The sequence below is a fragment of the Phascolarctos cinereus genome, unplaced genomic scaffold, assembly GCF_003287225.1.
Source record: "Phascolarctos cinereus isolate Bilbo 61053 unplaced genomic scaffold, phaCin_HiC Scaffold_4;HRSCAF=312, whole genome shotgun sequence".
Taxonomy (NCBI): domain Eukaryota; kingdom Metazoa; phylum Chordata; class Mammalia; order Diprotodontia; family Phascolarctidae; genus Phascolarctos; species Phascolarctos cinereus.
In genome coordinates this window covers 265,613,956-265,640,983 of record NW_027555847.1, presented here as the reverse complement: position 1 = coordinate 265,640,983, position 27,028 = coordinate 265,613,956, and the positions used below count along the sequence as shown (strand labels likewise).

Genomic DNA, 27,028 nt, shown 5'->3' with positions numbered 1-27,028 from the left:
CAGCATCAGTCTCCTGGAATCATGAGTAGTGAGAGATTTTAAGTTTTTTTTGGTTTTGTTTTTTGGGGGGTTTCTTTGGTGAGGCAATTGGGGTTTAGTGACTTGGCCATGGTCACACAGGTAGTAAGTGTTAAGTGTCTGAGGCTGGATTTGAACTCAGGTCCTCCTGACTCCAAGGCCAGAGTTCTATTCACTGCGCCACCTAGCTGCCCCCATCGAGATTTTAAACCTTTCAAAATTTTTTGTCTCTCCCATGTTGCTGTTGTATTTGTTGTTCTGATTCTATGTACTTCATTCTGCATTTGTTGAAATATAACTTTCTAAACCATCATGTTTATCTGTGCTTCCTTCTGGCTTAAACAGCAGCATCTGTATTTCATTCTGCCCTCTTCCCTGCATTTTTTTTTTAATTCTTCAATGACCGTCTTTTCTTTCTTTTCTTTTTTTCTTTTGGCAATGCCAGTCAACCTTCCTTACTCCAACCTCCTCACCCTTCACTGAAGAAAAGAAAAACAAAATCTTTCAACAAACATTTCTTGGACTTGCTTTACATGCAAAATGTGTGGTACCTAGTGTCACTGGGGACACAAAGCAAAAGAAGGAACAGTCCCAGCCTTCAGAAGGTTCATCATTTCATAAAAACAGATGTAACTGGTTTTGTGAAAACCCACTGCAAGTACAGAGTTCCATGGAATCATATTTAAGTAGTATTCCTAGGCTGGTTCATTCAACAACCACATAGTGATTAACAAGCATTTATTAAGCACCTACTGTGTGCCAAAGTCAGTCCTAGGTACTGGGGCTAGGGAAGGAATAAGCATTTATTTATTAAGCATCTATTGTGTGCCAGGCACTGACTGTGCTAAGTGCTTTACATGTGTGTCATTCAATCCTCCACAGCTACTCTGGGAGGGAGGTGCTATTTATTATCTCCATTTTTTGTTGTTGTTGTTCAGTTGATTTTTCAGTCATGTTTGACTTTTCATCACCCCATTTGGGGTCTTCTTGGCAAAGACTGGAGTGGTTTGCCATTTCCTTCTCCAGCACATTTTACAGATGAGGAAACTGAGGCAAGGAGGGTTACATGACTTGCCCAGGGTCACCCAGCTAGTAAGTGTCTGAAGCTGAATTCGAGTTTAGGTCTTCCTGACTCCGTGCCCAGTGGTCTGTCCACTTTCCCACCTAACTGCCCTAGCCACATTGTGAAGGACTTTACAGACCCAACAAAAGAATTTATCATGCATCCTAGAGGTAACATGGATCCGCGGAAGTTTATGGAGCTTGAGAGTGGAGCTGGTCAGACCTGCACTTTAGTAACGCCACTTTGGGTGGCTTTATGGAGGTTTGATTGGAGAGCAGAGACTTGAGTCAGGGATCAGTTAGGCTGTTGGAACAGCATTAGTGAGAGGTGATGAGGGCCTGAACGTGGGGTGGTGGCTGTGTGAGGGGAGAGGAGGCAGAATCAACAAAACTTAGCAACTGATAGTGCCAAGTGAGGGGGAGTTGGCTTGTCAAGCGCTCTGACTGAGGCTGCAAGCCTGGGTTATTGGACGGAAGCTGGTGTCCTCAGCAGAAGCATCCCTTGCATGGATTTAGGTCTTAGGAGCATTGTTATTTTGCTATAGTAACATCCTCTGGTAACTGGTGAGGCTGGGTGGCCCTGCTCTCCTACGCCCTTCTGGGAATTAGGCTTTTGAAACCACTCTCTAGGTATAGCCGCAGCTTTCCCCTCCCCTCAAGCTCATGATTACTTTCCCAAAAGGAACCCAAAAAAAGCATATAGGGCATATCTTTGGTACAGTTTATGGCATCTAACACCAGCACATGTGTGTGTATAATGGGTAAAAAGGAAATTAAAAGGCCCTGTACTGGCATCAGGAGAACTGTCTTCTCTTTGGAGAAAGAAAATGGAGGAAGAGGAAGATGAGAAGCTCTGTTTCCCTGCTCATGCATTGGTCAACAGTGTAGGATACTCTCTCATCCCTTGGCTCACTTTTGCGATGGCCCCACAACAGCCCTACCCCCATTCATCTTTCTCGGCTCCCCTTGGCAAAGGAAGAGCTTCCTCCACAGCAGCTGATCACAACAGCTTTTCCCAGCTTCACTTGTACTGGCTTCCTCTCTCTTCCCGCAAGTCCTTTCAGCCTCAAGGTCAGACGTAAGACCCCCAAACTTGCAAAACGCTTCACCCAAGGTATGCCAAGTAAAATGCCATTGTGGGCAGGCCCAAAAGATAGGGCACATAGAAAGGTTCAGGAGAAATGAGTAGATTTGGAAGAGCAGGGAGATATTGAGTTGTGTGGGACATATTGAGTTTCAGATGCCTTTGGGACATCCGTTTTGAGGTGACAAATAGGTGGCAGGTCATATGGGACTAGAGTGTGAAAGAAACACTAGAGATGAATATAGAGATCTCGGAGTCATGGGGTCAAAGGCCTTGGAGCTGGAAGGGCTTCTCTGATGGAGATTATTGAGTCCAATCCTCTCGTTTTTATAACTGAGGAAACTGTGGCCCAGAGATATTGGGCAACTGGCCCTGCGATTACGCAGATTACAGATGGCACAGCTAAGATTCAAACTCAGGTCCTCTGGCTCCAAATCGATCCCTTTTCCCACAGTGCCACACTTCCACTGTGACCAGAATCACTTTATCTTAAATGGTTTGTCTGCATAGTTTGAAAGTACTTCTGCAGTGGGACCACCTCAATAAATGAGCCTACTCAATTTGTCATTTCAAGCTAAATTGTTGTTGTCATTCGGTTGTGTCCAACTCTTCATGACCCCATGGACCATATCATATTGTCTGTGGGGTTTTCTTAGCAAAGGTACTGGAGTGATTCGCCATTTCCTTCTCCACTGGATTAAGGCAGGTTAAGTGACTTGCCCAGGGTCACACTGCTGATAAATGTCTGATGCCAAATTTGAACTCAGGTCTTCCTGACTCTAGGCCCAGTGCTCTCTCCACTGATCCATCTAGCTGCCCCTAAATTAAATTAACTTTAATTGCTGCTTTGGTTTTTTTTTAAATAGTTTAAACCACTACAAAAAGGGAAGTGCCATCAGCCTGATGTCAGAATCTGTCATTGAATTTGGAGGAAGTTTCCAGCCAAGGAGGTCAAAATACCCCACCAGGAGATTTCAAAGCACGTTTCCCAATTTTTTAACAGAAAAAGAGATCATAAGAAAGTACCAGACCCAAGTCACAGGCTCATGGGATCTTAGATTAAGAGCTGAAAGGAACTTTAAAGGCCATGTAATATAAACTTCTCATTTGATAGATGAGGACCTGTCCCAAGGTCACAGGGAGCTGTGATGGAGGTGTGTGAAGATGGGAATTGAACTCATAGGAACTGATAAAATTATTTAGAGAGAAAGGGGTCTAATATGTGTCAACCCCTGTTGCCAGGTTCCAGACTCTGGATATCTTTTGTCTAAGGTACTGTCTCCCTTCAGAAAAGAAAAAATAAAGAAATGTGGTAGCCTGTTGTTAAGCAGGTTATCAGAAATAAAATTAGTCCACACGAGCCCGATGTGAGGCAGCCCCTTCTCGCCACTGGCTGGTGGGGAGGTCAGGAAGGGGCAGTGCTCCAAGTCCCAGCGCATAAGGACGACATAGCAGTGAGCAGGATACTAAACGGATTCAGGCTCCAGAATTTCCCGTTACGTGCAGTGACCACTCAGGCTCCTCTGTGGCAGGGCCTGTTCTGTTACTTTGCACTCCTCCCTCAGTCATTCACTGCTCCTAGGAGGTTGGAGGGGGTGCCCCTGTCACTGCCATTGGCTCAAGCCTCTACCAATTATGTTCCCTCCATTGATTCACCTAACAGAAGATTTTGCAAAGGAATGTTTACTTCAAAGATATAACTAGAGCAAATATGCAAGCATTTCTACATTTCTCTCCTCTCTCCCCAATACCTGGGGGGCATTATCCTTCCTCTACCTTCTTGGTCCTTGGAGAGGGGAAGGGGATTGGTGCTGGGTTTCCCTTATGGTTCACCTTGGCACATGCTGGAAGGTTCACACACACCCTTCAGAGACATTAACCTGGGTGTGGGTCCTTCACAGAATAATATTTCTGATGTCTAGAAACAGAAATCCAGCCTACTTGTACTTACAGAAATGAAAAGTGGAGACCTCTGTTGAAGAGAAACAGAATTATGAGAACTCTGTTTCCTTCCTCAGAGCTTGGTTAGCCCTTTCTCCCAATTTCATCCTTCTGTATTCATTTCAGTGTGTTACTCTGTGTGATGTCAAGATCGGCAGACCAAGGGCTGTATGATATACTACCAAGAACACAGGAAACGTACTAAAGAAAAGGTTGAGTCCGGTCAAGTCAGCAAGTTTTTGTTTTGTTTTGTTTTTGTGTTAGGCAATGGGCTTAAGTGACTAGCCCAGGGTCACACATCTAGTCAGTGTCAAGTGTCTGGTTGGAGATCAGATCTGAACTCAGGTCCTCCTGACTCCAAGGCCGGTGCTCTATCCACTGCGCCACCTAGCTGCCTCGACATGGGCTGAATCTTGAGGGAAATGAAGAAAACCAGAGGTGTGGATGAGGGGGCAGAGCATTCTGGGCACGTATGACACTTTGTGCCAGGCATGGAGACAGGAGAGGAGCATCATATTTGAGTCATTACAGGTAAGCCAGTGTGTTCCTAGAACATAGAGACCGTGAAGGAGAGTCAGGTGTAAGAAGACTGGAAAGGTAGGAAAGGGGCAGCTTGTAAGAGCTTTAAATGCCAAACAAAGAAGTTGATATTTAGTCATAAAGCTAAGGAGGGAGCCACTAGCATGCTAGTCATTGCCTTCAGCAATTTGGTTCAAAAAGCAGCTAAGTTCCTACTGCATGCAAGGCACTGTGCTAGTCACTGCAGATAAAAAGAAATAAAAAGCAAGAGTTCCTGCCTTCGAGGCAAGTTGCAGGTGTTTACGTGGCCAGGGCCAGCTAGGTGGTACAGTGGGGAAGACTCATCTTCCTGACTTCAAATCAGGCCTCAAACACTCACTTCGCTGTGTGACCTAAGGCAAGTCACTTCACCCTGTTTGCCTCAGTTTCCTCATCTGTAAAATCAGCTGGAGAAGGAAATGGCAAAGCACTCCAATACCTTTGCCAAAAAAATCCCGAATGGGGTCACGAAGAGTCAGACATGACTGAAACAGCTGAACACACGGCTAAAGGGTACGTAACACATAGAATAATCTATCTTCAAGGAGTTTACAGTCTAGTAGAGAAAATGAGACAGAGATATAATACATGAGAAACATAATACGTACAGGTAGTAACTCTAAGATAACCTTTCTGAGAGAGACCCAAAGGGCCCAGGGAGTTTTCTCACTTCTCTCCATCTAGGAAGCCTGGGAGAATCAGAAAATCTGTGCATGGTGCTTCCCCGTGTTACAGGACGTGAAAGCCACTTCCTCCCTCGCCAGCGTGCGGTTATTCATAGTATCACAATAATAAAGCACTGCTTTTTGTAGGCACAGAGATTTAGAAGCGATGTAGAGGCCTGTCAGTTGGAGAACAGCTAAGCAAGTTGGTGTACGTGGATGTTATGGAGTATTATCGTACCGTAAGAATCAATGAATGTCATAAACACAGATTCGTGGAAAGATTTGTACAAAGTGTTGCAAAGTAAAGAAGTAGGACCAGGAAGACACACAATGACTGCAGCAGACAATCACCGGTGAATGCTGCCACATTGAAATGATTAAGGCTGGCCCCAAAGAAGGGAGAAGAGAAGGCAGCTGCCCCACTTCTTTGTAGACTCGGGGTAGGATGGAACAGTGCAGATAACATCCAAAGGTGTTTCTGTTGTTGTCGACTTCATTAGTTTTGCTACTTTTTATTTTTTATTATTTATTATAAAGATGGCTCTCTGTGTAGTAGAGAAGAAGATACAATTGGAAATGTAGATATGGTAAAAAAAATAAAAGAAAGAAAGAAAGAAATGAAATGAAATTTTAATTAAAAAGAAAAAAAATACACTCCTTTCCCAGCAGTGGGAATAATGCATGGAACCCAAAGAAAGTTATTAATGTTTTTGTTATTGTTGTTTAGTTGTTTCAGCTGTGTCTGACTAATTTTGACCCCATTTGGGGGTTTTCTTGGAGAGATACTGGAGTAGTTTGCCATTTCGTTTTCCAGCTCACTTTACAGAGGAGGAAACTGAGGCAAACAGGGTTAAGAGACTTGCCCAAGGTCACACAGTAGGAAGTATCTGAAGCCAGATTTGAACTCAGGTATTGACTCTAGACCCAGTGCTCTATCCACTGTACCACCTAAGTGCCCAAAGTTTAGGTTATTAGGTTTGATTTACTGACTGTATGGGTTGGGAAGGGTTGGAAAAGACCCCAGAAGTCATGTCCTATGGTCCAGCCTCCTCACTGTACAAATGGGGTCCAAATAACTGGCATCCGTGTGCATATGTGTACTCTGGAATGTATCAAGTCTATGTGTTGTTACCTGCTAACCTGCTCCCTCGCTGCCCTGATTCTTGTGGTGAAATATCCGTTTTCCCCAGAGAAACCCTGTGTCATGTCCCTGGAAGCACCCCTAGTTTTAAAGACAGTCCAACAGAAGCCATCTTCCTCTCCCATCAGCCACCCCCAGGCAGAGGAACACGTATAGTGAGGTTTTCTCTGGGGCTCAGAGGATAATTTTAGTGTAGCTGAAAGTCTCCCCAGCCTCCCTACCTCCTTACATATATCTGTGTACTTCCTCTTGCTTTTAAGCTCAAAATATAGACATACGCACAGAGTTTGAGAACAATGGAAACAGGTTTAATATCATTATTTCATTCTGACATCCATGCTACCATGTGCAGTGCATTATGCTGGGTAATGAGAGGGCTGAGACAAATGAGACACAGTCCCTTCCCTCAAGGCAAAGTATATGGGCAAGAGCTCTAGATTTGATTCAGAAGGACCTGGGTTTGATTACTGCCTCTACCACTCACTAGCTGTGTGACCCTGGGAAAGGGGCTGACTCTGTGATCTCTCCTTGATTTAAGGTCCTAGATGGATGGGTGGATAGACGGATGGATAGATAGATAGATAGATCGATCGATCGATCGATCGATCGATCTAGAACTATGGATCTCAAATGCCATTCCAACCCCATTCAGCAGAAACTGAGAGCCAAGGAAGTTGTTCTGTGCTCAAGGTTGCAAAAGGAGTAACCATCAGAGGTAAGATTTGAAGCCAGGTCTTCCAATTTTCGATCCAGTATACTATAATTTTCACAGCATGGATGGCAGTTGGGTTGGGGGGAGGACAAGTGAAGTAGTAGGATAAGGTGAAATCTGTTATCACCCTAGTGCAAATCTCCTACTCCAGTGATGATCAATAAGCAATTATTAAATGCCTGCTGTGTTCCAGGATCTGTGCTAGGCAGCAGGAATACTAAGATGAAAATGAAACCATTCCTCCCTTTGGGGAGGCATTACAGGGAGATCACAAAAGACTTCATGTAGAAAGTAATCTTTGCACCGAGCTTTGAAGGAAACTAGGGATTCTGAGAGTCAGAGGTGAAAAAGGAGTGCGGAACGACAAGAGGGCCAGATTGGCTATGCTCTGTCTAGAATGTGTGGTGGGTAATTGTGCAAAGATCAGTTGGAGCCAAGTCGCGAAGAGCTTTAAATGGCCATCGTGGTAGTTACGTTAGACATAGTGAGTCACAAGGAGAGTGACAGGCAGGCTCACATCAGGATTCATTTTGGCAGCTGTGTGGAGGCTGGGTTGGAGAGGGGAGTTACTTGAGACTAGGAGACCATGGTAAGCTAGAGGTGGTGAAAGCTTGAACTGGGCAGGGAGGGGTGGGGTAATGGTGAGTAATGAGATAACATTTGTAAAAGCACTCAGCACAATGCTTGGCACATAGTAGGTGCTATATAAATGTTAGCTATTATTATTGTTGTTATTATTATTTGTTAATTATTAGTATACAAGAGTCCTTGGAGGCAAAATTGACAAGCTTTTAGCAACTGCTTAGATATGTGGGATGAGAGAAAGAACTTGAGGTTGACTCCAGGAATACAAATTTGGGTGATTATGTGGTTGTGGCCTTGAGAAAAAGAGGGAGATTCAGAAGGAGTGATGGTTTTATCTTTTTTGGGGGGAGGTGGGGTTAGAAAATGAAGACTAGGGAAAAAAGAAGGCTGACTGTCAGGTCAGAGATGGGGAGAGAGAGGAAGGAGCCAAGATATGCGTAGAAGAGTTAGCCCTGGTGGCACAAAGGACCACATCTTCATCATAGACTGGAGTAAATGAGTGGGCAGCTAGGTGGTGCAGTGGATAGAGCACTAGGCTTGGAATGAGGAAGACTTATCTTCCTGAGTTCAAGTCTGGCCTCAGACACTTACTAGCTGTGTGACCCTCAGCAAGTCACTTAACCCAGTTTGCCTCAGTTTCCTCATCTGTAAAATGAACTGGAGAAGGAAATGGCAGACCACTTCAGTACCTCTGCCAAGAAAACCAAGAAAAACGAAGAGTCAGATATAACTGAAAAGTGACTTCACAACAACAAAGGAAGAGAGAATGGGGGTGGGGGAGCCATCAAGAGTGTTTTGAGATATAGAGAAAATAAGTTGGCCTTGGTGAGGGGAAGGACCGCTTGAACGTCAGACCAAAAGGAAGGACAGAGGACCCAGACAAAGAGAAGACCTACAACAGGTGGAAATGGTGGGGGACAAACTACCTCACTAGGTGCTTACTGGCCACGGAGACTGTGGGCCTTTCCATCATGAATACTAAAGTCATCAGTTGTTTGTCAGGAGGTCATAACCTTTTTTATGTCACGGACCCCTTATCAGAATAATGTTTTTAAATGAATAAAATAAATAGAACTACCAAAAAACTCATATTGAAATAATTATTAATTTTTCTTTTTATTTCACAGGCACTAGATTAAGATCCCTGAAGTTAAGTCCCTTGGCATCCATGCATGAGAGGCTTTCTCAGGGAGGCTATTTCAAATGGGAGTTTATTAATAAAATGACAGATTTATCCCATTACTAATGGAAAGAACGTTAGAAGTTTTCCATATTGCATCAGTGTTTGATACAAACTCAGTTTTGTCAGACCTGCCTGCTGTAACTCCCCTCTAACCCTGAGTGAATAGCCCAAATTTAGGCCACATTCTGTCCATGTTTAGCTATTTAAATATTTGCTTTGACATAGTCCCATAAATTTATATTTAACCTAGTGTTGTAAAATATACATAGCCGGGATCCTTAAAGCAATCCAAATCATTCCATGTGTTTGGAGACTTGGCGTTTTTCTTTTTAAAATTCCATTGTCTTTTGGATTCTAGATCTAAAGAAAAACAAGTGCCCAGCCCCCTCTACTGTACAGTCTGTAAATAAACTGGGAATCCTTGAGGTCCAAACAATAACAGTTATTTTCTCAAAGGAAAGAACTGTCTTTGTTCTTTCGTTTCATCTAACAATACAGTTAACTGTTAGGTCACCAGCAGTCTATCTCTTTTTGCAAGCAAGAAGGCAGGATGTAGAGTCAGAGGACCTGGATTCAAATTCTGGTTCTGCACTGTGACTCTGGGTGAATTGCGTAATGCCTCAGCTACCTCATCTGCAATGTGTTCTTGCTGCTGTTCATCCTTTGCTCTGGAAGAGGTCCAGATTCATCAGGAGGGTGATGTCTCGTCTTGCACATGAATTGGATTTAAGCGAGGCAGAGGTGCACAAAGTCGTCAGCCTCACTCTCTCTTCCGGAGTCATCAAAGTCCAGGGGCAGGACAGGTTTGTGGGTGAGGGTGTGTTTGGTGGCAGAGAGCAGAAAGAAGGAAGGTATGAGACGGCACAGCAAGAGTGCATTGTTCCACTAAAGTAGTGAATATCAGATGCAGAATAATCTATTACTCTGGATTCTGTTCTTGAAAAGAACACATCTGAAGTGGGGAGATGCAGGGGGGAGGTCATTGCACAGTTTGGGGTGGGAGGACGGGCCTTGCAGAAGGTATCAATTGTCACTAGGAGCCAATGTCAGGCTCCCTTGGGGCAATAACAATTGACATTTCTGCCTTGCTCTAAGGTCCACAAATGGCTTTCTATGCATTATCTCATTTGAACCGTGCAACAACCCTGCGAGATTGGTCCTACAAGTATCATTATCCCTGTTTTAGAGGTGAGGAAACTGAGACTCAGAGAGATTAAGGGCTCTATCCATGGTCACACAGCTGGTCCGGGTCAGAGGAAGAACCTGATGCCATGGCAGGCTGATTCCAAGTCCAGCACACTGACTACAGTACCACATAGGCAAGTCGAAACAAAATGGGAAGGAGAGAATATGCAGCTTTCAAAATACGCTTCTCTGTTTTTAGGGGGTGGGGCAAGGCAGTCAAGGTTAAGTGACTTGCCCAGGGTCACACAGCTAATAAGTGTCAAGCATCTGAGGCCGGATTTGAACTCAGGTCTTCCTGAATCCAGGGCTGGTGCTCTATCCGATGTGCCATCTAGCTGCCCCCTGCATCGCTATTTCTAAAGTGACTTTTCATTCCCTTTAAGTTATTCCTCTTACTAAAGCCTTCTTACCTTGGTCTGCCCCCTCCACATCCCACCCTCCCACCTAGTTGTAGGGGCAGCTAGGTGGCTCAGTGGATAGAGCACTGGGCTTGGAATCATGTGCCTGACTCATGTTTCTGAGTTCAAATCTGGCCTCAGCCACTTCCTAGCTGTGTGACCTTGGGCAAGTCATTTAACCCTGTCTGCCTCAGTTTCCTCATCTGTAAAATGAGCCGGAGAAGGAAATGGCAAACCACTCCAATGTCTTCACCAAGAAAACCTCAAATGGTTTGAGGTTTGAGTTGGACATGACTAAAATCAACTGAACAACAACAAAAAAAAAAACCACAAGTTATAAAGACTGTTTTTGTAGCAGTGAGTTTTTAGTACATAAAATCTCATTAATAATAATAGCTCACATCCACATAGGGCTTTGAGGTGTACAAAGGGCTTCACATGCACTGTTTCATTTGATCCTCACAACAACCCAGGGAAGTAGGTGCCTTATTATTATCCCCATTTTACAGATTAGGAAAGTGAGGCAGATAAAGTAACTTGCCCAGGGCCACATACGTAATAAGTGTTAGAAGCAGGTCAATTGTAACCAGTTTTTGGTGTGTTTAGGGGTTGTTGTTATTTGTTGGTTGTTTTTGTCTTTTTTTTTTAAGTTGGTTAAGTTCAGTTCTTAGAAGTGATTATCAGTAAATACGGTTTCATGAAGGTGAAGTTGTTATAGACAAATAGAAATACCAAATAGAGATTTTGAAAAAGGTGGAATAAAGCTGTGGCTTTGATCTTGAGTTCCTTAAAAGCTGTGGATGAGGCTGGGGTGAGGGGAAGGAGAAGAATACTTTTTTCCTCTGTTCTTTTGTTTTTCTCTCCTTCCCCCTCCTAATTCAAGAACTGGAATGATTAGACGGGGAGATACTGAGATGAACTGGAGAGATTCACTTGAATTGGGGGAAACTAAAGTTGACATCCTTACAAACTAGTCTTGGTGTTAGGCTTCCAGGGAGTAAGATAATGGTGTTCCCTTCCTGGCCTTTACAAACCCTTTTGCATCCCATGGGGGTGTACAGGACAAGGTTAAAGCCTAGCACGGGGAAGGTAGTCAAAACCATGAATTGCTTCAGAATGGGAATTCAAGAAGGTTTCCTGCATTTTGGGGTTATTTTTGTATTTGTTTTTAGAATATGAGTTTGATATTAGTTAATAACTGCAAGTGTTCATTATTCTAATTACTACATTTAATGAACATTACTCTCCAAAGGGCCAACATTGCTTCCCTAGTAAAAAGTGAGGCCAGCAAAGTGGTTTCATACGTTGTTAAACAAGATACGAGCTTAGAGAGAGGTCAGGATCACTGGTGGTGTTTTCCTGCATGGATGAACGCAGAGCTCCCTCTGCCTCCTTCACGTGTCTGACTTCTCATCCCCATCCCCTCTCTCCCATGGAAACATCAAGTGCTCACCCCACCACGCTCATGATTTCTCCTCCGGGCAGCAAGTCACCATCCTTGGCCCTGCTTGGGGTTCTCAAGTCTCTAGTTCACTCTGTTGTTTTCTTTTGTTGTTCAGAGGACCTTTTCCTTGATAGAGACAGAAGAAATAAAATAGAAGAAAAGTACTTCTGCCTTCTTTCAGTCTTTAGATAGCAATGGATGGATATTGGAAACATTGTCTACTTGGACAACAGACCACCAGGTCTGCCCTTAGAGTGTCCCCATCTCCCATCGGTGTCCTCAGGGGATACAGCTTTTACTCTGAGAGATGAACATCGTTCCCCTTTCATTGGCTCGGTGGATAGAGCACTGAACTGAGAGTTAGGAAGACATGAGTTCTAATTCTACCTCAGACATTTAGTGTAATCCTAGGTAAGTCACTTAGCCTCTCTCAGCCTCAGTCTCCTCTTTTGTAAAATGGGGGTAATAATAGCACTTGCCTTATAGGGTTATTAGGAGGATCAACTGAGGTGGGTGTAAAGTGCTTTGTAAACATTACATATAGCTCTATACAGATACTAGCTATCATCATAAGCATTAGTCCCAAAGGGTGAACAAAAAATTATTACTGTGTGTGGATTCTTTTAACAGGATCATAATCATTGACACCAGAAGATAATTTCTTTGCTTTCTATTGCATAAATATTATATGTAAGCATTTTAAGTCATTTCATCATGAAAAGAGGTGATTTAACATAACTATTATGCTGTATTCTTCATGAAATATGCATTAAGCAATTACGTCTAAAAGTGAGAGGCAAAGGGCAGGCACAGTGCTTCAGGCACTGTGCCCTAGCAGCTGCAAGGATGTGTGATGTATTATTAAATATCTTGATTATTATGAGAGGACGGTCCTTGTTATGAGGCCCCATCCAACAAGGAGCTTTTGATAATCTCCAGGATCAGAAATTACTTTTTGTTATGATAATTAAATATCTGAACATAGGTATAGATTGTATCATGTATCATTAGAGAGCATGGCTGCATTAATTAGGCAGGTCGCCCACCAGGGAAAGCCCTATAATTGTGATTTTGCTCCTTCAGTATGTTCTATCAGAGGAGAAGAAAATGGCATGGGACCTTGTCTCATGTCTGGAAAAGTAGCTGTCAGCACTGGCTTTTCAGGCGTCACCTTGGATTGCCAGGCGTCTTTGAAACAGATAATATTGTTGCAGCATGAGCAAGCACAGGACATGGGACCCTCTCTTTGCCCCCGCCTTCCTCCTCCTAAGACCCTGGAATGCTTGGGTATATATTAACAAAATTTTGAGTTGCCCTTATATTTGGAGCCTCAACCAGGAAATCATTTAGGAGAAAAAATAATGTTCTCCCAGCCGGTCTCCAAAGACATGGTTCTGGCAGGGTCCCTGCTCATTTATCCTATGACTTATGGACAGCCAGGAACAGAACAGAACACGTTCCATACCCTTTCCTTTTATGTCCAAGAATTTTGCCTTCTGACCTCACATCATTCAGTTCAAGTGAGTGAAGGCGTAGCCTTTCTGTGTGTTTGGCAGCCAAAAAAGAATGAGATTTAGGGTTGTGGAGGGGAGGGGCCTATATTTGAATTGTGACTCTTCTGCGTGGCACCTCTGTGACTTGGCAAGTTACTTAATGTCTGTAGGCCTCAGTTTCCTCATTTGTAAATTGGGGGGCCAGTGGAGAGGGGGTGTTTGAACTAATTGATCTCCATAAAGTCCTATCTAACAAACAATCCTAGATCCGTTGGAGGAAAGACTGGGTGTGGTGGGTGAAAAGGTATAAAATGAGTGGCTGTTTTCCTTTGAGCAGGGAGCTTTAGGGAGGCAGTGTGGTACAGTGGAAAGGACATCAGATTTGGAATTAGAGTCCTACTCCCGTGACTCACCCTGGCATAGAGGGGAGCCTGGGTTCTCTAGAAGTCTGTGCCAATGAAGCGTAAATCCCTGCAGGTTCTGGAAAGACTTAAACCCTGGTGACAGATTACATCTGCTTTCCTAGGACTCAGTAAGACCCTTCAAATTGCCACCACATACTTTAGTATTAGAGATGTCAGTACAAAAGTAGACATAGAAAAGAATAGCAAAAAGTAGATAGATAGATAGATAGATAGATAGAGATAGATAGATAGATAGATAGATAGATAGATAGATAGATGTAAAATATGAGTCGGCATTAAGAAACAGAGACCAAAGACTTTTAGGCTACACAAAAGCCTGCCACAAAAAGAGAGCTGAGCACCTTCATTGCAATATTAAATAATGTCACAGTCAAATTGGTTATATCTCAGCAGATAGGATATGATTGAACATAGATGTTGGAGTCATTTTCAGGTAGACCTGGGTTCATTTTCTCCCCTGATGCTAGGTCCCAAATTAAGAAATCTGGCACAAGAACTTAATAACCTTCAATTATATATATATATAATACACATGTTATATATATTTTATATTACTTCTTGATTCCACATCCAATATAGAACAATTAATTTTCCCAAAGAGACACAGACCCCTTCACCCATATGGTCACAAGCACTTTCAGTTTGTCCCAGGGCAATCTCTTTTCCCATGTAGAGATGGTTCAAAACAGGACCAGTTATAGATCTGTATCTGCCAGGGCTTGGTTGTTACAGCCCTCAGAAATCTGTTATTGTAGGCAGGGATCGCTTTAGCTTTGCTTCACAGCCAACGTGGAATTCCCCTCTTAGGATCTACACTAAGCTGCCCTTCCCATCATTCCCTCTAAACATCAGATTCAGATTCCCTTAGTTCCACTCTTAACTCCATCTGATCTTCAAGCCTTTCCCTCTTTTATCTTGTCTTTCTCATCCTGTCTCTCCCTCTTCCTCCTATCTTTCTCCCCATGTCTTTCCCCTGTCTTTCTCTCAGACTCCATCCCCCTTTCTTTTTTTTGAGGCAATTGAGGTTAAGTGACTTGCCCAGGGTCACACAGCTAGTAAGTATCTGAGGCTGAGATTTGAATTTGGGTCCTCCTGACTCCAGGGCCAATATTCTATCTACTGTACCACCTACCTGCCCCATCCCCCTTTATTTTTTTTCCTCTCCCCTCTCTCCTTCTCTTTATATCTTTCCTCCCTTCCTTTGTCTCTCCCTACCTCTCTCCCCTTTTTTTCTCCCTTCCCTCCTCTCTCACCCCTCTCCCCTTTTCTTTCCTCCCTCTCCCTCTCTTTTTCTCTTCCCCCCTCCCCCTCTCTTTTCCCCCTTTCCATCTCTCTCCCTGTCCCTCCACTTTGCTTCATTCACTCAGTAACTGCTACATCACAAACACATCTTGGGGCTGCTCTTTCACCACCACACCAATAATAATCACCAGGGTCAAGAGTACCGCTTAGTGTCCTTTACCCAGGGGGTAAAAATGATTTTGTACAGTTGGGTGAATTTCATACCCACTCCACTGAGGTATCTGACTGTGCCCTGCTGGGAATCTCAACCAGAAAACAAAAGGTCTTTCCACAGACAAGGATCAAAAATTCATATATATGGGGGCAGCTAGGTGGTGCAATGGTTAGAGCACTGGCCCTGAAGTCAGGAGGACCTGAGTTCAAATCTGGCCTCGGACCAAACACTGGACACTTACTAGCTGTGTGACCCTGGGCAAGTCCTCAGAAAGAGGACATGCTTCCTCATCGATCCTCTGCCCTCGTGGTTTCTCGCTGCATTGATGAGAGTTCTTAAGTCTTTCGTATCTGCTTGTCTTAACAGTGTTGTTGTGATCATGTAAATTGTTCTCCTGCTTCTGCTCACTGCTTTCTGCATCAGTTCATACAGATGTTCCCTAAAATGATCCTTTTCCTCATTTCTTAGGGCACAGAATGTTCCCTTACATTCAGACACCATTATTCATACAGCCATTCCCCAACTGATGGGCACCCTCATAGTTTCCAGTTCCTTGCCACTACAAAAAGAGCTGCCATGTTTTTGGTACAGATAAGTAATACCCTCTTAGAGCCTCAGTCTGCTCCTCTGTAAAATGTGGAAGCTGCACTGGATGACTGTGAAGGTTCCTTCCCCCTCACAACATTCTCTGAAGGCGTTACTTGCCATGACACTGGTCCCAAGGTGAGCCAGCGATCTGGCATCTAGGACGGCACTGCTAGGCATCAGAGAGCTCCATCGTGCAGCAGGTCTGTGCGGGAACATGTCCTGTGTGTCCGGGTAAAGCAGGGGCAGAGAGACGACAATCACTTGGCTCGTTAACGGCAACCCCAAACCAAAACTCGTGTCTCCCGACTCCCAGTGAGTCAGCAAGGTGACACAGAGTGTGGGGCCTGGAGTCAGGAAGATCTGAGTTCAAGCCCAGCCTCAGACACGTATTCTGTATGTGACCCTGGGGCAGGTCACTTCATCCCGTCAGCCTCAGGTTTCCCAACTGTAAAATGGGGATAATGATAGCACCTACATCACAGGTTGTTATGAGGATCGGATGAGATAAAATGTTTACCATAATGCCTGGCACATAGTAGGTATTTAATAAATGTTTGCTTCCAGTAGGTATTTAATAAATGTTTGCTTCCTACCTTCCTTCCTATTCCAGTGGCCTTTACCTTGTTGTTCAATTGTGTCTGATTCTTCATGACCCCGCCTGGGGTTTTCTTGGCAAAGATAGTGCAATGGTTTGCCATTTCCTTCTCCAGCTCATTTTAGATGAGGAAAACTAAAGCGAATAAGGTTAAGTGACTCGTCCGAGGTCACACAACTGGTAAGTGTCTGAGACCACATTTGAACTCAAGTCTTCTGACTCCAGACCTGATGCTCTATCCACTGTGCCACTTAGCTGCCTCTGTTACATCATTACACCACATGTTTCCCCTCCTACACCTAAAATCCTCCCACTTAAAAAGAAAGCAAAGGAGGTTGTGTTCCATTTGTGAGAGGTTGACATCCCAGCGGATCTGGAGCTGGAAAAGGTCTTAGAGGTCCAGCTTCTTCATTTTACAGATGAGGAAACTGAGACCCAGAAAAGTTAAATGATTTGCCCAAGGTCATGCGAGCAGTTAAGTGGCGGGGCAGGCACTCAGCCTCAGGTTCCCCGAGTCTCTAAATGGAAGGTGCTTCCCATTGCCCCAGGCTGCATATCCATGGTATAGTGAAAAGAATATGAGATTCAGAAGACCCACTTCACATCCAAGCTCCATTGCTAGCCAGCATCGTGACCATAGGTCATTTAACTAGCTCATCAATAATAAAAGTTGATATTTGAATGACACACCTCAGAAGTGTTTTTTGAGGAAAGATCTTTATCAGTTATAAAGTTGTTATTATTAAGTTTATATTATCCTATGGCTCCCCCTACCCTCAAAGCAACCTTGGTACTAGATGCAACCTGGTACTTTGATGCCAGAACCCCAGAGGTTCAGACTGGACCCCTTCCCTCTGGGTTCTAGTGAATTCAAAATCAGTAGTCCTAGAACAAATCCCGTTTCTCCCAGATCTACTGGGGCAACACAGGACCTTCAAGCCTAGAATAAACTCCAGCTATTCAGTGAAGACTAGACTCCAGGAATATGTGGCACTGACACTCAAAAGCCTATTCCTGGATTTGGTTGTTCCCTGATTGTAAACATGCCCATGCCATGCAAGTGCACATAGCTGCAGGAGATTAATAAGGTGACTAAAGTATTGGGGGCTGGGCTTCTTGTTTATTATAATATGCAGTAGGCAGGTTGGACTACAGTATACTTCAGTAGTAAAAAATGGTATTGTATATGGCAATCAGCAGATTTCATTCCTATTTTCCAAGGGGTTTTTCCCCAGGCATTTCACCATCTCATAGGTTGCTTTTGCTGTGATTGTGAACTGTGTTTTATACAGTCTGCCTGGAGTAATTTACTCATGTTGTCCTGGGGATTGGCCCACATGGTACATTTTTCAGAGTTCCCTACATCTCTCTCTTCCTCCTCCTCTTCCTTCTTCTCCTCCTCCTCCTCCCCCTTCTTCATCTTGATGATGATGGTGGTGATGAGTTTTTGTTGAATTCCTATGCCTGTATAAAAGACCTCAAGTCCCCACCTTTCCCCTACCTTTCTCTCTTTAACAGTCTTTAGCACTCTCTGCACGATCTTCACTCCCACTTGAAACATAGGTCATTAAAAAGACTGTTGGTCTAAATTTGTTGGAATTTGGGTTCCTCAACACGGTATACATTTATTTCTCTTATCACAATTATTTGGGGGTAGAACCTTAAAACCATTTACTAGCAGAAGGAATGCTTGATGAATGATTGAGACAGAACAATATAGCTGCTGCAAACGTATTTAGAGATGTCACCCTTGGCTTAAAGGAAATCACTTAGAGAGCAATTATGTTTCAAAAGCAAGTCATTCCTGTAAAGAATTGAAATTTAAATCAAGATTTCTAGGTTGGTGATGTTATAATTACAGTGCCTGCAGTGATTTCTACTCTTCAGTGAAGGGTCATTTCATCAGAGAATTGCCTCAACAAATCTGAAAAATATGAGCCTGCATTTACTTAAATTGTTTCAAAGAGAATCAAACGTGGACATAAAATGGAAATTTTTAAATAACACTTGAAATAATACTAATATGGCTGCTGTGATGACACTGAAATGAGAATTTTAATTGAGATATAGATATATAGATATATAGATACAGAGAGAGAGATAGACATATACACACACATATGTGTGTATATCTCTGTGTGTATGTAATAAGATAGCCATAATTTTTCTTATTACACACTGGCATTACATGGCCCAAAAAATTTTAGTATCAAGAATTAAACTGTTTAGGATGTATTCCCTAAAGAGTCCCTGCTGTCTGTAGTGATATAATCTGCTCCAGTTGATGTAGGAATACGTGCTGTGAATGGCATGAAAATTTGGGTAAAGCCAAGAGGTTTGCTTAATACCATGTAAATTATCCAATTGGGTTGATCTTGGTTATTGAACGAAGGCAGTCTTGTTATTGCTATGACCATTTCACACTGGCTTTTCTTTTTTCATAGTGTCCATTATTGTGCATGTGAATTCAAAATATTTGGTCAGTGATGGCTTTAGTTTACTGCTGAAACAGGGATAAAGTTAACAGTGAGTGCTGTTCCCAGGCTATGCATTCACAATAGTAACCACACATTAAAGCCCTATAAAAATCTGACCAAGCTGCAGGGATGTAACAAAGTGGCATACTTACCTAATAAAAAAAAAATCCTTTAAAATTTCCATTATATCTCAACCAATTGTCACGATTCAATTAATAATGGTCTCTTTCTAGGTAACATTTTTCTTCTAAGTAGCTCAAAGGACTTGATTCAGAGGTTCTTGCCCTGGGGACCTTGAATTCATTTTCAGACAGACAGACAGATAGAGATGACTGTTTTTTCAAAATAATTGGTTTCCTTTGCAATCTTATGTAATTTTTTTTTTCATTTACATGTATTATTCTGAGATAGGGTTCCCAGGTTTCACCAGACTGCCGAAAGGATCCATGATTAAAAACAGGATTAAGAACCCCTAGACTAAGGCCTCTTCCAGCTAGAAACTTCTAAGGACATCATGGAAGTAGTTAATTTCCTTCTCTCTCACACTCATGCAGACTGCCTACCTGCCCTGACCCTTTTCCACAAGCCTGTTACCCCACTCCTTTTTGATAGTCACCCAGGAGCATCCCCTCCCAACACTGACACAGAGAAAGGTAGAAAGGGTCCTGATTGGCTGGAGATGACCCCAGCAGCATTTCCAACTTCCTGCTACATATGAATTCTCATATTTCCATCACAGTAGCAAAAATTGATGGGAGATCGAGGAAGTTGCCAGTATCTGGGGGGGTGTCAGCCTTGTGGCCGGGGGTATCACCATGACCTTGGAGTACAGTGCGTTGTTTCAGTTTACCTAAGTGTTGGGCTTTGATCCTAGTCAAAGATAAAATTTCAAACATAAAAGTTTTGGAGCTCAAAAGATGAAGTGAATCCATAGCTATAGTTATCTCTGGCATCTGGCAAGCACTCCTCAACCCCAGGGTTCTAATAAGCAGGAAAGCTGGGATTTGGATTGGCCCCAAGTCTCTTTTTTTATTTAATTTATGAAATTTATTTATTTATTTATTTGTGGGGTTTTATTTAATTTATGGAATAAAACAAGCATTTCCATAACATAGTATAAATATAAAAATGATTGCCCATGAAACTACAAATCTATTATGTACAGCTTGCTATTCCTTTTAAATATAAGAAAGCTATCATGTAAATTTCTTTTGTTTTTCTTCCCTTCCCTCCCCACCCTAGAGTTGGCTACCATTGGGGGGGGGTGAAATCATTCTATACTTACTTTGATTTATTAGCTCTTTTTCTGGATGCAGGTAGTGTCTACCTTCATAGATCCTTTGTAGTTAATTCGGGTATTTATAATAGTCAAAAGTACTTCTTGTCCTTCACCATATCCTGCCCTGGTGACCAGATGCATTTCCATATGGATATAAGGGGAAGTACAACCAGAGAAGATAAGAACCAGAGTATCTTTGTTGCATATCTTTGTGGTGTAAGGGCAAAGTAAACCTGTTAATCAGCTGTTCAAAACAAAAAATAATAATAATAATAATAATAATAATATTTGCTCCAAGTTGCTCTTACAATATTGCTGTTACAGTATACAGTGTTCTCTCGGTTCTGCTTATTTCACTCGTTATTATTTCTTGCAAGTCTTTCCATGTTTTTCCGAGAGCATCGAGCTTTTCATTTCTTACAGCACAGTACTATTCCATCACAATCATATACCACAACTTATTCAGCCATTCCCCAACTGACGGGCACCCCTGCAGTTTCCAGTTCTCTTATTCCAGAGGAGCCTTCCATTCAGAAGCCCTTAGCATGGTCTCCAACTAATTCTGGTGATCCTCTGAGAGAGAGCTGTTATCTCCTAACACCTCTGCCCCTCACATTTGCTCTTCATCTTGCCTTGACAGATGGCACCCTCTCCCTGGCACATTTCTCCACTTACAAACCTTACCCACATAACCTCTCATTGCTTTCTTCACAGGAGCAACCAGGGCTTCATGCACATGAAACTGACAAAAGCCAAAGAGAAATATATCCTGGGGCAGAACAGCCCTCCTTTTGACAGCGTCCCTGAAGTCATCCACTACTACACAACCAAAAAACTGCCCATCAAAGGAGCGGAACACTTGTCCCTGCTCTACCCTGTGGCTGTCCGAACCCTATGAGAGGAAGGACCTGCTCACCTCTTCCCACATATGGGAGGGAGGCCACAGAGAAGCGGACAAACAAGAACTCCACCCTGTGCATTGACCAGAGCTCCGGACTGAGAGAGGAAACAGAAAGTTACTTGCTTTTCACCATATATTGACTTCAGATCATTAGAGTGGTACTTTGGCACTGCTGCATGTCTTTAGAACTATGTTTCTATTTAAGGAGATGGAGGAACCATATTTAAATGTGATAGCAGATAATCTAAGCCCCTACCCCCACATCTCCTTTTATTTCCTGTGAATTAAAATATTTTCAAATCCAAAGATATGCCTTCCAGGGTAAACAGAGCAAAGCAGCTTATATCAAACAGTGAGCTCCAAGGATTTTCATTTCTTTGTTCTCCTGCTGTCATGAACTCACACCTGCGTATGATAAAAAAAAAATAATAATAATAGTAATGATGATGATGATGATGATGATAATTCTCCACTGGTGCTATACTGTCCCCTATCGATAATGAGAACAGACAGATGCTGGGCCTTTCAGGACCTAGAGAATGACAGCACATTCAACCCATTCCCCACAGGAGTCTTCAGAAATCTGCCTCTTCTCTGTGTGTGTGTTTGCGTGCGTGTGTATCTGCACGTGTGCTTGAGTGTATGTGTGGGCTCAGGGGGTGTGTGTGTGTGTGTGTGTGCTTTCACACATGGTTGGTTAGGCTAATCCAACAAAAAAGTTCTTTTTCTTCCCTTGATGTGAGTAGGAGACCTTTTTTAATGGAATCATTTTGCAGTAGCAGAAAGAGTTCAATTATTTATGACTAGGATATGTAAATAAAATAGTGGTTTAATATATATACATATATATTTTTAATCTTTTTTTTTCTTTGGTACAACAATAAATCTCTAAGGGTATATCTGCTCACTCAAAGTTTCATTCAGAAGCCAAGTCTGACACTGTGGCTTCTACCTTAAGGTAGTTAGTGCATTGTGGCCAAGGTTTCATTAATGAGACTAAGTTATTCCAATGAGAGTGGAAGAGGAGGGGCGGACTTGGGTTTCGGGCCTTCCAAAGGCTATCACTGTTTATCTCATCTCATTTTCACAAATAGTGCATGAATGAGTATCACTAAAATAGCCAGCTCACAATACCCAATGTCCTTTTTGCCTCAGGGATAGAAAAGCATCCTAGAAATGGGGTTTCCATTTCTCTAAGTCAAAATGAATCTTAAGTAGACAATTTGTAGCACACAGTAAAACTGGCCTTTCAGAGGCATTGGGTGGGGTGGGAGGTGGGTAGGGTTACCTAACATAAAGAAGTGTGACCAAAATTCTGGCTTATCCTTATAGCGAAATAGACCATCAAAGGCCTGGATAGGTCCTGCTATCATCAAAAAAAAAAACCATCAGCAAAATTATGTTGTTTCAGAAATACACTCTGAACCCTCCTCCCAGACTTCCTAACAGTGCCTGGTATACTGAATGTGATAAATGACAAAACCATGAACACACACGAATGCCAAACCTGTTCAGAGAGCTCACTGAAACTGCCTCCAGTCTGCCCACCAACCTGTCTAATCCCACGTTTCTCCATTTGTAATTGAGGCAGAGCAAGGTTGTGTAACTTGCAGTTTACCTGCATTGAGTACAGACCATGAGAGAACTATGAAAATGTCCACTATTTCATTCTCCTTTCTTTCACACTATTTCCCACTCATTCACCAACCAGACTTTGATTCAGCACTGAATGGGGGAAAAAATGGTTTTAAATAATCATTTGTTCTGAAGTCTCTGACCACACTGACTCCTTGATGGGAAAGCAGAAGGGGGTGGGACCAGCGTTAGCTCTCGAGCTAATGTCTTCTGCTTCCTGACTGCAAAACCTTTGATGCGCTGATTTGAATTTGATCTAGATCAGGGGTGGAACCTGTGGCCTTCTAGGTCCTGGGGTGCGGCCTTTTGACTGAGTCCAAGTTTTACAGAACAAATCATTTTATGAAAGGGATTTGTTCTGTGAAGTTTGGATTCAATCAAAGGGCTGTATTTGAGGATCTAGAAGGCCACATGTGGCCCTGAGGCCACAGATTCCTCACCCCTGGTCTAGATAATCCCAACACTAGTGAGAAGGGAAGTTGGAACAGACTTTAATGCCCATCAACAAAAATGGAGGCCAGAAATCAGATTGCCCTCTTAGGTGGCTTAGTTGTACCTCAACGTTCTGACTTAGAGCTATGGAAGCAAGCTGTTATCGTACCCCAGGAAGGATTGTTCAGTGATTGTTTCTATCAGTCCACAAACTTTCTTTCCAAAGGAAGTGCTTTCTTGTTGAGGATGGCACTTTCCTCATTCATCACCAGGAGGATCATTTCTAAAAAAATATTTTTTTCTACCTTCTAAAGAAGCCTATCCCTGAGAAGGCACTTCTGACAGAACCTGAAATGTCTACTTGAGCTGGTGTGCTCTGCTAGCAATCTTGGTTAGGTTTCCAAAGGAAAGAGCCACAGGATTTGTCCCATTTTGTATTATCAGATACATTCCATGAAACCAGATTACCCAGTGTGATTTGTGTTTGCCTGCCCTTTTTATGACGTGCAAGTAAGTTGAATCTGCATTTTGCATGGAAATGCCACACAAGGGTAGCATGACAAGAGAACATGTTAGTGATGTCATCTTTTCTCTCCCTCATCCAGGGATGGAAAGGATTATGTCCTGCACGATTAGCCATTCTTCTTAAATATGCAAGTCTGGAGTCATACAAATGTCTACAGCAGCTTTGCAGTCCACCGATTACATCTCCACAAACTAAATTAGTTTCCTAATCTGGAGAGTCATATCTTCTCTTTGGATAGTATTAATACTGGTTTGTTTGGCTTTTTTTTTTAATGAAAATTTTTCTTAAGAAAATGCTCCTCTCCCTATGTGCATCTGAAATAAAAACAGGAGTTTGTTTGCACTGACTTTGTCTTTGCTTATTGATGTGATTATAAGCCACAGTGGCTCACCAGTCATCATTATCAAGTTTACCCAAGACTCCTAATCTATCCCCCTTGGTGAGGGCTGAGAGAGCGGAGCAGGTTGAAGAAGCAATGTGTTATTACAGATTCTCTCTCCGTTACCAGTTTTTGTTTGTGTCTTTTTTGGTGAACCTCTCCCCCTTCCTCTAATTGTGACTGCTTCCTGTCTGTCAGCCTCTATTCAGTTTTGTTGAACATCTAACAATTGAAGCTATTTTTCTCTTTCAGGACTACTTACATGTAGATTACTTGGGATTTTTTTGGTTAGTTCTAAGCCTAGCTTGTCAGCAGCAAGTAGTGAAAATACTAATTAAATTCTATTTCATATAAGGAGAAAAAGAAGGCCTGTCATAGCATCTCAGTGCTGCTCAGTGTTTTATCTTAAGGAAGGAAAAAAATCCTTTTGAGTTGTTGCATGCCATCTAAAACCAGAATATAGATATGTAACAGTGCTGGTGCTGGGGAAAAGAAGAGCTGGGTTCAAATCTCGCCTTTCACACTTGTTAACTATGTAATTTAGCTGAAAGTCACTTAAAACTGAAGCTTCAGTTTCTTCATCTTTAAAACGAGGGGACTGGTGTCCCTTTCAGCTCTGAATCCATGATTTTATGGCTTCTCCAGCCACAGAATTTCTTATGACACTGTTAGATTCAACCACTTGGTAAATAGAAAGTGGCCATTTTGGATGCCTTTTTTCCCCCCCTATTTAGTAGCTCAAAGCAAATGCCCCAGAAAACCTATATGCCTTCTAAAGAAGAAAAGGAGGGCTTAAGGAGGAAAGAATCTGATCTGTGGATTCCAAGTTCCCCCAAGTGCTTCAAAGACTTGGGTATGAACTATACAAAGAAAGAACTTGACTAACGAAAAGATCTTTGACAAAACTGCCTTTTGCAAGATTTATTTTGTTTTGTTTGAGAGGGGCAAATGGATCGTAGCCTGTGATTTCATTGATGTAGGGACCTGCTAGGCAAATCTACAACTTTCCAAAATTCAGTCATTTGTCCCTAGTGCTGATAACCAGCAGCCTGCCCCTCTGTGGCAGAGATAGGACCTAGGTCTTTCTGACCCAAAGACCAATTGACAGATACTACCTTATCTCCCTCTTTTGTCTTTTTTTTTTCTGAAAGTCCAGTTTCTTAAATTGCCCAGAGCTGTTCCTACAAACCTTGATGGGACCTGGGCCCATCATTGCTGGAAGCATTGCATTTGTTCATTCTAAAAGACTTTTGTGATGCTGTCCTTCCACATCACCTTGGTTTAACATTTTGAATAACACACATGATGTTAAAACATTGACAGAGCAAGAGAACAGAGTCATTATTTTAGGAAGAGTCCAAGAAGGATGAACAGGTGAAGTCATTTCACTGAAAGAAGTTCACCATCAGTTGCAAAATGAAATGACATTCTTTTTTTAAGGGTTTGGACTCAAGTTCTGGTATGACCTTGCACAGGGCATCCTGAGAACAAAAGTTATTAATGGCTCTATGGGAAGTGAATTCATTGGACTTGCTGGGCGCCATTTGGCTGTCCATGCTAATTTCCCTGGATCCTTTCTTGGCAGTCCAAACAGAACACCCCACAGATAAGCAAAGGCAATAGTTGCACCAATAATCTCACCCTTTCTTCATAGATGAACCCACAGAAGGTACATTACAAGGGTTATCAGGGAACTTTGTCTTACTTCTCATGCTATATTTATCCTGTGAAATCCATTGAAGATTTAGTCTCTGGGGCACCAAGCCAATGACAGCTGTTGGGTAGACACAGCACATTGGATTGTTGGAATACATAACCTTTTCACCCTTCAAAGTTAGTTCACCAAATAGCAAGAGAGAAGGCAAAATGGGGGTTTTGTCCAAAATGAACCAGCTCCACGCGTGATGTTATTTTATAATGGTGCCTTTAAGACCTCAGCACTGATGAAATCTAGGTAGGTAAAGTGGTATATTCACCTCTAATCTCATAAATGCTGTTCTCCCAATGGTTCTTCCATGTGGAATATGTGCCAATTATATTCAGCTGTTTTGTGTGTCACCTGTCACTTATCAGTCACTACTGTAAGTTGTGTATTGGGTATTTACCATTTAAAAGTTTCATGGAAACTTTGAATGCAAATTGTGAGTGTTTTCATTCTGTGTAATAAAATGTATAAAGATGTATATTTAATGTGAAACTTTTAATATAAAAGTGTCTTGTTAAATGCATTTAATAGAGCATGGAAATTTCTTTCTTTAAAAGACAACTTAATAGTCCTTTATGTCATTTTAATATACTCTGAATGGCTTTCTAACTGGATATGCTATGATTCTGACAGCCATGATCTATTCATCTACCACTGCCAAAAAAATATATGTATTATTACTCAAATAATCAAATTCATCACTTCTGTAAGTATTTGGGGAACCGTAGTCCTAACGACCCAGCTAAACGGTAGCCAAAATCTACTTTAGTCCTAATGCAAACATTGTTCTCTTGGCCCCATAAAGATACTTGAAAAGATTAGGCTCTATGTCTGATTTTATTTCTAAACAGAGGCATAGGACCTGAGAAAATGGTATGAGTATGAAACCCAGTCAGTACCCCCAGGCTAAACAAGGCCTCTCATGTCACTGATTTAAGGGGTCCCATCTTCCTGATGTTGAGCAGTAAGGAATAAGTGTCATCCCTGTTTAGCCCATAGAGAAACTAAGATAAAACAAAGTTAAGAGACTTACTCTGCGCTATATGCCAAGTCATAATGGTTTCAAGAAGAAACTTAGAATCAGAGCATCCTAGTCTTAAAAAGAAGTCTCCCATGTCTAAGGCAAGAGACATCCCTTTGTAGGTAACCTACAGGTTGGGG

General features: G+C 42.4%; 1 protein-coding gene across 1 annotated transcript in view; it reads left to right on the top strand.

Annotated features, from left to right (window-relative positions):
* SHB (SH2 domain containing adaptor protein B) overlaps positions 1-26,390 on the top strand; it is a 348,241-nt gene extending 321,851 nt beyond the window's left edge. The window contains exon 6 of the mRNA XM_021004560.2: positions 21,004-26,390. Coding sequence (XP_020860219.1) covers positions 21,004-21,187 — 184 coding nt within the window. The 3' untranslated portion in view covers positions 21,188-26,390. The remainder of the gene's footprint in view (positions 1-21,003) is intronic.
* Positions 26,391-27,028: the final 638 nt, after the last annotated feature.